General features: G+C 42.0%; 1 protein-coding gene across 1 annotated transcript; it reads right to left on the bottom strand.

Annotated features, from left to right (window-relative positions):
* Nucleotides 1-1,616: 1,616 nt before the first annotated feature.
* sprn (shadow of prion protein) lies at nucleotides 1,617-11,226 on the bottom strand. Its single transcript, XM_084321778.1, has 2 exons — nucleotides 11,097-11,226; nucleotides 1,617-2,454 (listed from the first exon to the last, which is right to left on the bottom strand). Exon 2 carries the CDS (start codon nucleotides 2,440-2,442, stop codon nucleotides 1,972-1,974), a length of 471 nt encoding a protein of 156 aa, XP_084177904.1. The 5' UTR covers nucleotides 2,443-2,454; nucleotides 11,097-11,226; the 3' UTR covers nucleotides 1,617-1,971.
* Between the last annotated feature and the right edge of the window lie 3,284 nt (nucleotides 11,227-14,510).

Raw genomic sequence — 14,510 nt, 5'->3', positions numbered from 1 at the left:
TGTGGATATTTTTCATCTAAATATATTTTCAGACATGTACCACAAGACAACGTTTCTATGTTAAAAAGGACATAATTGTGTCATTTGACAGTAACCATGGATTGTTATTGGATTCCTCACCATTTTTCAAGTTACCCACAGAAGTCCCAATCTTTAATGTTTCTGACCGTACTGTATGAATGTGAGGTAGAATCACATACATTCTTGAAGTCTTTTACAGCCACAAAATACAGCGAATACAATTCATAAACTCATATTGACCTGTGAATTTGTCTATTGACAATTAATTTGTGTCAGACTTTGAGGGCTCATAAAAGGTTTTGTTTGAGCTATTACGTCCAACTGAGTTTCATTTAAATGTAGGGCCTACACCTCGGAATCAGAAGCTGTATCCATATCCCCTTAAAATCACCATGGTTACTGTTCTAGAGTCCTGGGAGTTCCATTATTCACAGCCTGTGGAGCAGCTCTAGGATTTCTCTCTTGATAACATCATCACTAGAGTCTCACTGGTGTTCAGTTTAACCCGTTCACGGCCACACTGCAAAGGGTTAACCCTTGCACGACCACACTGCAAAGGGTTAACGCTTTAACTACCACACTACAGAAGGTTAGCGCTTTCACTACCACACTACAAAGGGTTAACCCTTACACGACCACACTGCAAAGGGTTAACGCTTTAACTACCACACTACCGAAGGTTAACCCTTTCACTACCACACTGCAAAGGGCTAACGCTTTCACTACCACAACTACAGAAGGTTAACCCTTTCACTACCACACTACAAAGTGTTGACGCTTTCACTACCACACTACAGAAGGTTAACCCTTTCACTACCACACTACAAAGGGTTAACGCTTTCACTACCACACTACAGAAGGTTAAACGTCTTTAGTGTGGTAGTGAAAGGGTTAAGAAGAGACTTGTTCATCTTTGCAAATCGAAACGGAGCTGCGCAGTATTAACATGTGAATTATATTTCAGGGTGGAGCTTCCTTTAAAGGAATGGATAGTCATCTGCGGTGAAATACTTCTGTACTGTAAACAAAGGTAAAACAGCCTCTTTGGGTGCGTCCATATAGGGCTAGATCTAAGCTTTAACTCTTTCACTACCACACTACAGGTTAACCTTTCACTACCACACTACAGATGGTTAACCATCTGTAGTGAAAGGTTAACCTTCTGTATTGTCGCAGTGAAAGGGTTAACCCTTTGGTAGTATGGTAGTGAAAGGGTTAAGCCTCCAACAAGTATTTACACACGGCATGAATACATTAATAACAGTGAGTCGTGTGATGCTGGCAGTATAGCTTGCGTTTTCTCAGCATATGAAAATAAAGCCTTTTATAATATAGATTTTGGCATCACCATTGTGTTTGCTTCACACACACTAGAGAGAGATGACTGATTTGTCAGCTTATTATGTCCTATTATCGCTGGGGTGGCAACCTATAAGCTAAGAAGATATCTGTGACAATGAATTATGTAATATGGCCCCCAGAATTCTATTAGACTAAAGTGGATGAAGAAATCTGGTAATGAAGAAAATCTCACCATGAATCTTAATCCTTATATTGGCACCATGGATGGGCTAAATGTAAGGACTTAGGTCTACAGTACATTGAGGTGTTCAAGTTTGTGTGATTTTTCAATCCCTACATGCTGCATTACTGACCTTCACAATCCTGGACTCTAGCCAGACCTGTGCATCGGTCCAGGGTGATAAATCAATACCAGCCACTTGCTTCTCAAATTTGATTGTGGCTGTTAAGTTTGTCTGCTCTCTCAGCCATTTGGCAAGAAACCCAATATCTTTTGGAGGTTATTTTCTATTACAAAAAAATTGAACGTTTAATTTGTGGCTGGTAAACAAATTTTTTAACGCATCGGTGTGGCTGGTGTGCGCCGACCATACCCACTGTAGTAGGTTAATCCTATAGAAAAGCCCAACATCACAACGTCAGACTCATCTACCATATACTGTCCAATAGGTATCCATATTTGGGAGAAAACGTTGCAATGATGATAGAAAACACTTGTGTGAGCGATGACACATTTTTAGTTGATCGTGACATCTGGGCATCAAAGTAATTGGTCCTGTTGGAGTAGTCCAGGTCTTCCTCCGAGCTGTCGGCGTTGCTACGGCGGAAGGCGGACGCGTACCATCGATCCGCGGTGAGCGCCACCGCCACCGCCGCGCCTGCAGCCGCCGCACTCGCCACACGCACCGCGGATGAGCGCCCCCGCGAGCGGGTCGCGCCGTAGGCTCCCCCGCGGTTATTGTTCCCCCGGCTGGAGGAGCTTCGGGAGGAGGTGCCGCGCGAGGACCCGCGGGCTCCTCCACGGCCACCACCCTTGGAGAGCACCGGCTCACACAGGAAGGCGGAGAGGAGGAGACACGTCCAGCATGTTGCGACCACCGGGTTCATCATCACTGCCATCTATCGTACGCCCTGTGGGTGGGACGGAGAATTGATTGATTGATTGATTGATTGATTGATTGAACATTTTATTAACAGATTGCAGAATGGGTACAATACAGTATGGCTCAATAGTCAATACACACAATTGTTTAAGGGGATGCAGACCAGAGAAAGACTTTCGTCTTGTTTACATCAGGGTCCCCCATTTTCAATTCATCATAACACCAGGGCCGGATTAACGACCGGGCCGGCCGCGGCGCGGCCTGTGGGCCTCTAGTGATGAGGGGCCTCCAAAAATAAATCTTAAATTTAAAAAAAAAAAATGGAGACCCCTCGTCACTAGAGGCCCCAACATTTAAAAAAAAAATTTAACTTTAATTTTTAATTTTTTTGAAGGCCCCTCATCACTAGAGGCCTTTTGGAGGCCCCTCGTCACAAGAGGCCCCAAATTAGTATTATTTTTTTTTTTAACTTTTACTTTAAATTTTTTTGGAGGCCCCTCGTCACTCGAGGCCTTTTGGAGGCCTTTTGGAGGCCCCTCGTCACTAGAGGCCCCAAATTATTATAATTTTATTTTTACTTTTATTTAATTTTTTTTGAGGCCCCTCGTCACTAGAGGCCCCAAATATTTGTTTATTTTTTTTTAACTTTTATTTTAAAATCTTTTTGGAGGCCCCCGTCACTAGAGGCCCCACATTCTATTTTTTTTTGTTTTCTTATTTTGGAGATCGATGTCATACTGTGACACTGAAATTAAAACATATTTCATCAACTAAAATATTTAGTCAACAAAAATATTTCATCAACTAAAATATACAGTACGTCACACCCTGCCGTCTGCAAGTGGCTAATCTTGAGTATTTTTTCTCCTCTTCATAAGAGTTTGAGGTTTTCCGTTTGAGGTAAAAACAGCAATAAAAAGTCAAAACTTGCATCTCCACATCCCAGCCCCGACGCCTGAATACTTTTACCAACGGATTTCCAGTTCCGCGTTCGCGTTCTGTGCTCTGATTGGCCACCGACGTTTCTGGTAGCGCCAATCGTGTGACGCCTCTTTCTTTCACCGGTTAAGCTTAGGCACTCTTTCGAAGTTGGTTAAGGTTAGAGTTTGTCTTAGAGCAGGGCGATAGAACACCAGCCCTGATTCCATACTCTAACCTTAACCAACTTCGAAAGAGTTGCCTAAGAAACGTCAGTCAATATTTCTATTGTATTTTTTTTCTTTTATACATACATACATACATACATACATACATACATACATACATACATACATACATACATACATACATACATACATACATACATACATACATACATACATACATACATACATACAGCCCCACCCCCACCTAATAGACAGTCCCCTCCCCACCGTATGTAATGTATAATATTCTCTCCCCACCGTATGTATATTTCTCTCCCACCCACCCACCCCCTCCTAATGTACAGTCCCCTCCCCATTATATGTATATACTCTCTGTCAGGATCTATGGGTAACAGTACTGTATATTTGCATATCATATATGTCACAAATGTAACAGTACTATATACCTGTATGTCATGTATGTCCCTATGCCATAAATGTCATGATGTCATATATGTTGTGCATGTCATACATGTCACTATGAATTGAAAATGGGGGACCCTGATGTAAACAAGACAAACGTCTTTCTCTGGTCTGCATCCCCTTAACAATTGTGTGTATTGAGCCGTACTGTATTATTTGTACCCATTCTGCAATCTGTTAAATACAATTTTCATTAATTCATTAATTCACAGATAGTAACACAGGACAAAAACACATTTCAACCCCCTCCCTTCCCTAATTATAATTTAAATTGACATTCACGTAAAAGTAAGCTTACTATTCTAATATTATATTCTTGTCTCCAAAGTGTGTGCATGTTTTTTTTCTTCCTGAGGATGGCGCCATCTCCCATCTAAACATGATGTGTTTCTTTTCTCTTCTTGATTGATTGATTGAAAACTTTATTAACAGATTGTAGAATGGTACAGTACAGTACAGTACAGTACAGCTCAATAATTGTTAAGGGGATGCAGACCAGAGAAAGACTTTTTTCTTGTTTACATCAGGGTCCCCCATTTTCAATTCATCATAACATATATGACATACATGACATACAGATAGACAGTACTGCTACATCTATACATTTATGACATACCAGATTTGCAAATACAGTACTGTTTGTGATACGAAAAGAGTCCAGAAAAGAGAGTATATACATTTGACGTAGAAACTGTACATTGGAGGAGGTTGGGTAGGTGGGGGGGACTGTACATTGGAGGTGGTTCTGTAAGGTTTGGCTCTTTCCCCACCACGGGCTTCTTGAAGTACTGTGATGATTGGTCCGCTGCTCTCCCACTCGCTCTGTCCCTTTAAGTTTTCTGTTAATCATTTCATTCCCCTATTCACACGCTTCTTCCCAGAGACGTCGTTGATTGGTTCTCTCCTGTCCACACGCTTTTCAATCACCTCCCCCAGCTGTCACTGCTTGTCAATCAATCAATCCCGTATTATTTATACCCCGTTTCCCCACTCTAGTTTTGTTGGATCGTTTTGATATTTCTCTGTTTGCATTCTCCGTTCCTGCTGCTGCTGCTGTTTTGCTCTCTGTGCTTTACCTCCAGGATATTCCAAGAAGCCTTCCTCTTGGACACCTTTTCCCCGTGGCGACGCGCTCGCTCCGCTGCTGTTCCAGCACTCATTACGCACTACGTCTGGGTGAGTTTTTTACTGACTGTCTTGATCTAATTCCGTTTTCGTGTGTTTCTATAACACTGAAGATTACCACCTTTTTTATCAGACAGTCACTCACCCAGCGATCGCCTTTTTGTTGTTCTCACTGGGATAATATTTTTGGGACTTTACATCTCCCACTGTGTGTTGTTCACACCGAAGATATTATTCACATTGGATTGTTTTTTGGACTTCACTCTCAGTGTCTATTTTTGCACCGAAGATTTTCACTTGGGATTGTGTTTTGGAACAGTGCTCACTGTGTGTATTTACACGAAGAGATTCACTTGGGATTGTGTTTTGGAACTTTGCTCACTGTGTGTATTTACACAAAGATTAGTTCACTTGGATAACTTTTGTATTTGGGTACAAGTCACCTCTCCTGTTCTCCTGCTCGTTCCACCTGCACCCTTGTTGACTCGCTCCCTCTCTCTCTCTCTCGGTCCCGCAACACTTCGGAGATTCTGCCGAGAGAAGTCTGCAGAGCGGCTCAGACGTCAGCATCTGCTACCCCCTACTACCACCACGGGAGAAGCTGCAGAGCAGCAGAACATTTTCCCCCTTGCTTGTGTACCTGTCTTGTTTGACTTGACTATTCTGTGCTCATTAATTAGTCTCAATAAACAAGCCCTTGTTTTTGGCAACTCTGAATTCCTACTCTCTTGTGTCGTGCGTTTGGGGTCGGTGTCAAACCATAACAGGTTCGGTGGGTGGGAGGGGTGGGTGGGTGGGGAACACTGTACAACTGTACAAGCAAAACTGTACATTGGAATATTGACAACCATACTTGGTCATTTACTGTACATTGGAGGTACATTGTTGTGTTAGCACATTTACAGGGGCCAGTTTTGAATTGCAGTCTCCTGTAGGTGTTCTTTGAGAGTGTTTTTGAAAGTGGGTAGTGATTCACATTCCTTTACAGCTTTGGGTAGGGCGTTCCACATTGATGTGGCATAATTGCAAAACGTGCTTAGTCCCTTGTTTGAGCCGAATCTGGGTTTAACATGATTTGTGGAGCTCCCTCTGGTGTTGTGATCGTGGTATTCACTGACCTTTGGGAAGTATTTTGACATGTACATGGGTACCTTGGTCGTGTAGTGTATCTTGTAGACCAGGCCCATTGCAAGTTGCTGTACTCTGTCGTCTACTCTAAGCCATCCTAGGTTGTCAAAGTGGGCAGGGGTGAGGTGGGTTCTAGGAGTCAGGTCAAGCAGTAGTCTGATCAGTTTGTTTTGTGATGTTTGTAATCTTGTTTTTAGCGCCTTTGAGGTGCTTTGGTACCATGAGGTGCAAGCATAGTCGTAGTACCCTTGAATGAGTGCTCCTGCCAGAGTCTTCAGGGTATTCTTGTTTACCAGTGAGGAGATCCGGTACAAGAATCGAGTTTGTTGGTTGACCTGGGCTTGAACTATGACCTCTGCCAGTGGGTCTTGGACTTCCTGACGGGCAGACCCCAGGTGGTAAGAGCAGGCAACTGCACCTCCTCATCCATCACGCTCAACATAGGGGCCCCCCAGGGCTGTGTTCTGAGCCCCCTCCTCTACTCCCTGTACACACATGACTGCGTGGCACAGCGGAACAACAACACAATCATCAAATTTGCTGATGACACAGTAGTGGTGGGCCTGATCTCTGCCAACGACGAGAGGGCCTACCTGGAAGAGGTAGCGAATCTGTCACAGTGGTGTCAGGAGAACTGCCTCTCCCTGAACGTCAGCAAAACAAAAGAGATGATTGTGGACTTCAGGAGGTCGGGGGTCAAGGACTACAGCCCCCTCAGCATCGACGGGGCACCGGTTGAGAGAGTGAACAGTTTCAAGTACCTCGGAGCCCACATATCCGAGGACTTGACATGGACCACACACATTGACAGTGTTGTGAAGAAGGCACGACAACGCCTCTACTTCCTCAGGCGCCTAAGGAAGTTCCAAGTCAGTCAGAAGATCCTTAGGAACTTCTACTCATGTACAATAGAGAGCATCCTGACTGGCAACATCACCTCCTGGTTTGGGAATAGCACTGCACAAGACCGTAGCAGACTACAAAGAGTGACACGTTCAGCCGAACGCACAATTGGAGGGGGGCTTCCCACCCTCCAGAACATTTACAACAAGCGGTGCAGGGGGAAGGCTAAGAGAATTATTAAGGACTCGAGCCACCCGAACAACTGCCTCTTTGAACTGCTGCGGTCAGGCAAGCGATACCGGAGTCTTAAGGCAAGCACAGAAAGACTCAGAAGAAGCTTCTATCCCCAGGCCATCAGGCTGCTAAACGAACAATAAACACTATGCAACAACCATCAAATGCACACAGCACACACACCCACACGCACACACTCACTTAAACAAACAACACACTGCAGCACCCACTCTCCACACTTTAGATCACACAAACACACTTTATATTTATTGATAAAGGATTTGCACTACAACTCGTACACCTACTGTAAATTGTACCTAAATTGCACCTCATCCCATTTCTGCCTTGCACTATATAGTATTGTATATTAGTACACTGCATAGTATTGTATATTATATGGTAACTCAGTTACGTCTATTCTGCATCGAACATTGTACATATGTCTATACTGAACACTGTGACCTCATTTTTTTTACTTCTAATTTACATGCTATACTATGTTATTTTATTTCATACTTATCTTGTCTTGCACAGTCTCTGGAGCGTAACAGTAAGAAGCATTTTGTATAAAAGTATTCTGTACTTCTGTTTCAAGTTTCAAGTTTCTTTAATAGTTGTCATACAGAAGTACAGAATACTTTTGTACAAAATGCTTCTTACTGTTGCGCTCCAGAGACTGTGCATGACAAGATAAGTATGAAATAAAAACATAGTAAAAATTAGAAGTAAAAAAAGAGGTCACAGTGTTCAGTTTAGACATATGTACAATGTTCGTAGACGTAGTTACCATACAATATACAATACTGTGCAGTGTACTAATATACAATACTATATAGTGCAAGGCATAAATGGACGAGGTGCAGTTTAGGTACAATTCACAGTAGGTGTACGAGTTGTAGTGCAAATCCTTTATCAATAAATATAAAGTGTAAGTGTGTTTGTGTGATCTAAAGTGTGGAGAGTGGGTGCTGCAGTGTGTTGTTTGTTTGAGTGAGTGTGTGCGTGTGGGTGCTGTGTGCATTTGATGGTTGTTGCATAGTGATTATTGTTCGTTTAGCGATTATTGTTCGTTTAGCAGCCTGATGGCCTGGGGATAGAAGCTCCTTCTGAGTCTTTCTGTGCTCGCCATAAGACTCCGGTATCGCTTGCCTGACGGCAGCAGTTCAAAGAGGCAGTTGTTCGGGTGGCTCGAGTCCTTAATAATTCTCTTAGCCTTCCCCTTGCACCGCTTGTTGTAAATGTTCTGGAGGGTGGGAAGCCCCCCTCTAATTGTGCGTTCGGCTGAACGTGTCACTCTTTGTAGTCTGCTACGGTCTTTTGCAGTGCTATTCCCAAACCAGGAGGTGATGTTGCCGGTCAGGATGCTCTCTATTGTACATGAGTAGAAGTTCCTAAGGATCTTCTGACTGACTTGGAACTTCCTTAGGCGCCTGAGGAAGTAGAGGCGTTGTCGTGCCTTCTTCACAACACTGTCAATGTGTGTGGTCCATGTCAAGTCCTCGGATATGTGGGCTCCGAGGTACTTGAAACTGTTCACTCTCTCAACTGGTGCCCCGTCGATGCTGAGGGGGCTGTAGTCCTTGACCCCCGACCTCCTGAAGTCCACAATCATCTCTTTTGTTTTGCTGACGTTCAGGGAGAGGCAGTTCTCCTGACACCACTGTGACAGGTTCTCTACCTCTTCCAGGTAGGCCCTTTCGTCGTTGGCAGAGATCAGGCCCACCACTACTGTGTCATCAGCAAATTTGATGATGGTGTTGTTGTTCCGCTGTGCTACGCTGTTCCGCTGTGCTGTATGACAACTATTAAAGAAACTTGAAACTTGAAACTTGAAACTTGACTTTTTTTATTACATTGGATGCCATTTTGTCACAGGAAAGATTTGCCTCTAGGATGGAACCCAGGTAGGTAATATCTTCTTTCCTTGTGACAATATTGTCACCCACTGTAACTGAGAAGCCGTCGGTCTTGCTGAGTTTGTTATTTGAACCAAAGAGAATGGACTCTGTTTTGCCCATGTGTAATGATAGTTTGTTATCAGCGAGCCATATGCAGATTTTGCCTAGTTCTGAGCTGAGGGTTTTTTCAACCTGTAACTTGTTCTTGTCAGAGACCAGCAGGGCTGAGTCGTCCGCAAACAGGAACAAGTTGCAGTCACAAGCTGACGACAAATATTTGCATAAATTAGGAACAGTAGCGGACCTAGTATGCTTCCTTGTGGAACACCACAGCTCACTGTGAGGGGGGGGATAGGGTACCGTTTACCTCCACCATCTGCTCTCTCCCCTCCAGGTAGGATTGCATCCAGCTCACTGATAGACTATCAAAACCAATTGCTTTTAGCTTGTCAATCAGAATGGTGTGATTGACAGTGTCGAAGGCCTTTTGTAGGTCCAGCATGACCATGCCGCAGTATTTGCCCGCGTCCACCTCTTGTTTGATGTGGTTGTTTAAATAGAGAAGGCATGTGTCAGTGGAGTGGGATGTTCTGAAGCCAGATTGGAATTCGTAGATTAGATTTTTTACATGATGACATACAGATACTAGACAGTACTGCTACATCTATACATTTATGACATACCAGATCTACAAATACAGTACTGTTTATGAGTACAAAAATTGTCTAAAAAAGAGAGTATACATTTGACGAAGAAACAACATTGGAGGAGGTTGGGTAGGGGGGGTAGGTGGGGGAACGCAACGTATCCGTGTCAGTCAAAGTCAAGGTCTATTGTGAAAGTTGAAATTACGTGTCCCTCATTTATCCCGGTGTATATAAAAATACATAGACAATGTAAACAAAAGTAAAATATACAATATACAAACACACAATATACTGAATATACACAATATACGTATATATATATGTTTGGCCATCTTTTATCAATGAATGAATAATGGAAATAATTTCAGTCAAAACCACAGAAAATAGGGTTTCCCCTCAAACATGAAGCAATAATATGGATGTCTGAGAGAGGGCTGTTGGTGGAGGCTTAAGTATTCCTTCAGTTTGCATAGTTGTGGTAAAACATAATAATAATAATAATAATAATAATAATAATAATAATAATAATAATAATAATAATAATAATAATAATAATAATAATAATAATAATAATAATAATAATAATAATAATAATAATAATAATATCGTAATTAATCCTAAAGTATGATTCACAGTTCACGATTTCTAAACCAGATGTTTAGGGCCTGTTTTGGCTGAAGAGGTGCGTGAATGCATCATAGATTGTTTGACATCTCTTAGGACTTAGGTGACCATGAAGGGTACAGAATAGTATAGAGATCGTGTCTGTTATCTCGTTAATAAAGGGAAAATGGCTCCTATTCTGCTATTGGTTCATGCTCTTCTAAGCAATCGAAGTAGGTCAATTTAAAAATAAAGAACCAGCAGAGGCTGCTCTTTCTGCGGCGATGATCTGTCGACATATAGGCTACAGATGATGAATAAACGGAAGATCATGGGATCGAGCATATAATTTTTATGAACATATTCGAATAAGATTCACAACTGAAAAATGTAGGCCTACTCGCGCATTAAGTTCACGAATGTGAAGAAAATATCCTTGAAAAAAAATGCATGCATTGATATAGCACAAAAGATGCCGTCGCACGCTCAATTCACCGTGCATAAATTAGCCTATATAGGTAGCCTATATACATCAATAAATAAACACACGAATCACGCCATGGTACAACAACAACATACACGGTACACCTACAAATGAACAACATTATACTGATGCAAGCTTACCTTTTAAAGCAACAGCAATTGTCTTTGTTTTCGGTTATTTCCCCCCAATCTTTCTTGATTGTGTTGTTCTGTCATTCATTCGGGTTTAATGGAAATCACGCACCGGCACCGACGATGGAGGCGCGCTCACAGTCGCACACAACTGTCTGCTTGAGCGCGCGGCTCGCCCCACAGCCTGCACGCGGCTCGTTGCCATGCAAAGGTCCTGCTCCTCCTGGGAGAAATTATGCAACAGAATTTTGACTCAAATTAATATGAGATTCAAAAACTGAGCCTATTCAAATGATAGCAGGAACGTACATGCCTGCACATGATGAATTGAAAATGGGGGACCCTGATGTAAACAAGACGAAAGTCTTCCCCTGTACCCATTCTGCAATCTGTTAAAAATAACATTTTCAATCAATCAATCAATCAATCAATCACAGATTGAAAGCAGCCATTCGTTGGCTGATAAGCAGATAGATTTCTGTCCCCTGATAAATGTAATGCCATCTGTCATATAGGCGTTTCTCGTGCAGTAAACAAACATGTTCATATTTTCAAAATGGGGGCGACAGGCTGGGAACTATAGATTCGAGCTTCAAACATTTACCAACAATATTCTGTTTGAATTTGTGTTTGAATTCATATAGGTGATAATGTATAGTCGATAAGGAAAATGGAGATTTGGAACAAATTTGTCAATAACTTATGTAAACCTTTGTATACCAAGAGAAAATATTTAATGCGCATGCAGCTAGCCTATGCTATTTTTTCAGAAACCCCCTGCACTCACTAGTTGCACACGTGCACAACTGCACACTTGGTGGTGCCTTGCTCAATGGCACTTCAACAGTAGTTGGGGAGGGGAGAGCCTTCTGGCCACGAGCAAACTTATCTATCTTAGGCTACTACTATACTGACCCTTAACAGGCCTTCAAGGAACATTTTTATCTTTAAACATAGGGCTGTCAAAGTTAATGCTAAGATTAATTTAAATTATTTAAAGCATTAAAATAAATTAATCTAGATTAATCTATGGAGTGAAATTTTTTCAATATAATATAAGAAAGCGGTCTAGCTGAGTCAATACAGGAGATAAACTGTATTCAAAGAAAGCTATTAAAATAGTCTTTGAATCTTTTTTTTTATATTTTATTTTTTTATTATTTTTTAAACAAACACATAAACATAAACATGACAACATAAAATTAGATATACAAGCATTAATTAACAGTGCACATCCAATGAAATGACCATTTAAATAAATTTAATATACAAGGTATACACCTAATACTTGCTATACCCTATACATATATGCTCTCGCTCGCTCGCTTCCCCCCCCCCCCCCCCCCCCCCCCGGGACCCCCCCTTGGATAATCCATCCATCATCATTCGCTCCTAACCAGGCACTACCATTCAAATGCTAGTTTTTATTCTCTCAGACTCCACCACTTCTAACCACCTTGTAATTTTGGATTCACTGAGACCCAAAATTCTTGCTGTAGATATTGCTAGATAAATCACTTCGAGATATGTAAGAATCCAGACCTTCCGGAAATTTTTTTCCGGTTGAAACCATCGTGATGCTATCAGCTTTTTAGCCACTGTGATACCAGATAAAACCAATCTCTTTAGCTGTATAGGGACTGCAAACTCGAAAACATCATTCAACGGTAATACCAGGTCTGGTATATCCCTCCTCCAGACTGAGTCTAGGTGGAGGATTTCATACGAGGACGTTAGTAATTGATGATAAAAATCTGATACAAAACCTCTCAATGTCTCTCTTTCATAGAAGAATTTGTGGTATCTGTGGTGTTCAATTGGTATCCTTAATGGGACACCATGAGCCTTCAAACATAACAATAACTGTGCGTAAAAATAATATGTGGAACTGGTGAGATAAACATTTTTGTGTATTTCCTCATAACTACAAAAACCCTGTTTGTTGAAAACATCTCCTAATGTGTGTATGCCTTGCTTTTCCCATCTAGGGAATCTTATAGGTCGTTTTCCAATCAGGAGTGCATTGTTATTGAATAAGGGAGTATGATTATGCCATTTATGTGGGTTAGAATATTTTTTGTGTGTTTCACGCCATATCCGGATCGCATGAGTAATAATGGGGCCAAATTCCAGTTCGCATTGCTTAATTGATAATTTGGTGTATACTATGTCCTGCAGTCTATGTGGTGCTACTATATTTACTTCTAAATTTCTCCAGGATACTGATGCTTGGGGATCAAACCAGGTTGTCAGTGGTCTTAAAGTGTACGCCTTAAAGTAGTGGAAAAAATCTGGAAATGCCATACCTCCGTCGGCTTTATTTCTCTGTGCGGTGGATCTTTTTATACGTGGTGGTTTGTTATTCCAAATAAATTTGTATGCGGAAGAGTGTAATTTTTTCCAGTAACCATCTGGAGGGGGTAACGGTAGCATTGAGCTGATGAAGTTGATTCTAGGTAAGACATCCATCTTAACTATTGAAACCCGTGCCTGTACTGAGTTTTTAAGTTTTGACCACCTGTCAAAGTCGTATTTTATTTTATTTTGGATTTCTATGTAATTGTGCTTCACCGTTTGGCTTATGGTAGGGAATACTTCAACTCCCAAACATCTAAAGTGTTTATCCATTGGTATTTCTACTGGAAGGAGTATATTTTTTGCAGGGGTGTTAAGTGGAAGGAAAGCCGACTTTGGCCAATTTATCTTAAATCCCGATAGATTGCCAAAGTCATCAATCAACTTGAGAAGATGAGGCATTGCGGTGTTAGGGTTTTGCATGAACAGTATTACGTTGTCCGCATATAAACAAATTTTGTGTTGTGTGCCCTTGATTACGATTGGTTCTATGAATTGGGATTGTCTTATATATTGTGCTAAAGGCTCTAATGATAAATCGAATAGTCCGGGACTAAGAGGGCAACCCTGTCTAGAAGAGCGTGATACCGGAAAGATTTCGGAGGTGATTATACCTGTTGTAATCATGGCCGATGGGTCTTTGTATAATACTTTAATCATATCAATGAATCCTTTTCAGGGGCGGCTAGGTGGTGTAGTGGGCAAGGCACTCGCCACCAGTGTGGAGACGCTAGGATTCGCGTGTTCGAATCCAGCTCTCCACATTGTTTTCAGTTTAGCTGGTCGTCCGCAGTAATACACATTGGCCGTATTACGGGGAGGGAAAACTGAAGGGTGGGGATCGAACGTTGTGAACAAGCGACTCCTACAAGTCGGTTGGTGCGCCTGCGCAGTAGAATCAGGAAGTGTCGGGGGCAGCGTGAGCCTCCCACGCGTTACTCCTCGACACTGAGAGATCGAGCTGCGCAGGTGAAAAGATGCGACTGCTGTTACCTCAAGTACCGGAGGGGACTTGTGCTATGTATGACTTAGTCCACATTGCAGCCGGCTTGTGGGAGGCAAGAAACA

This window comes from Notolepis coatsorum, assembly GCF_963971535.1.
Source record: "Notolepis coatsorum genome assembly, chromosome: 9".
Lineage (NCBI taxonomy): Eukaryota > Metazoa > Chordata > Actinopteri > Aulopiformes > Paralepididae > Notolepis > Notolepis coatsorum.
Note: the sequence above shows the minus strand (reverse complement) of the source record. Positions and strands in the feature narration are given on the sequence as shown.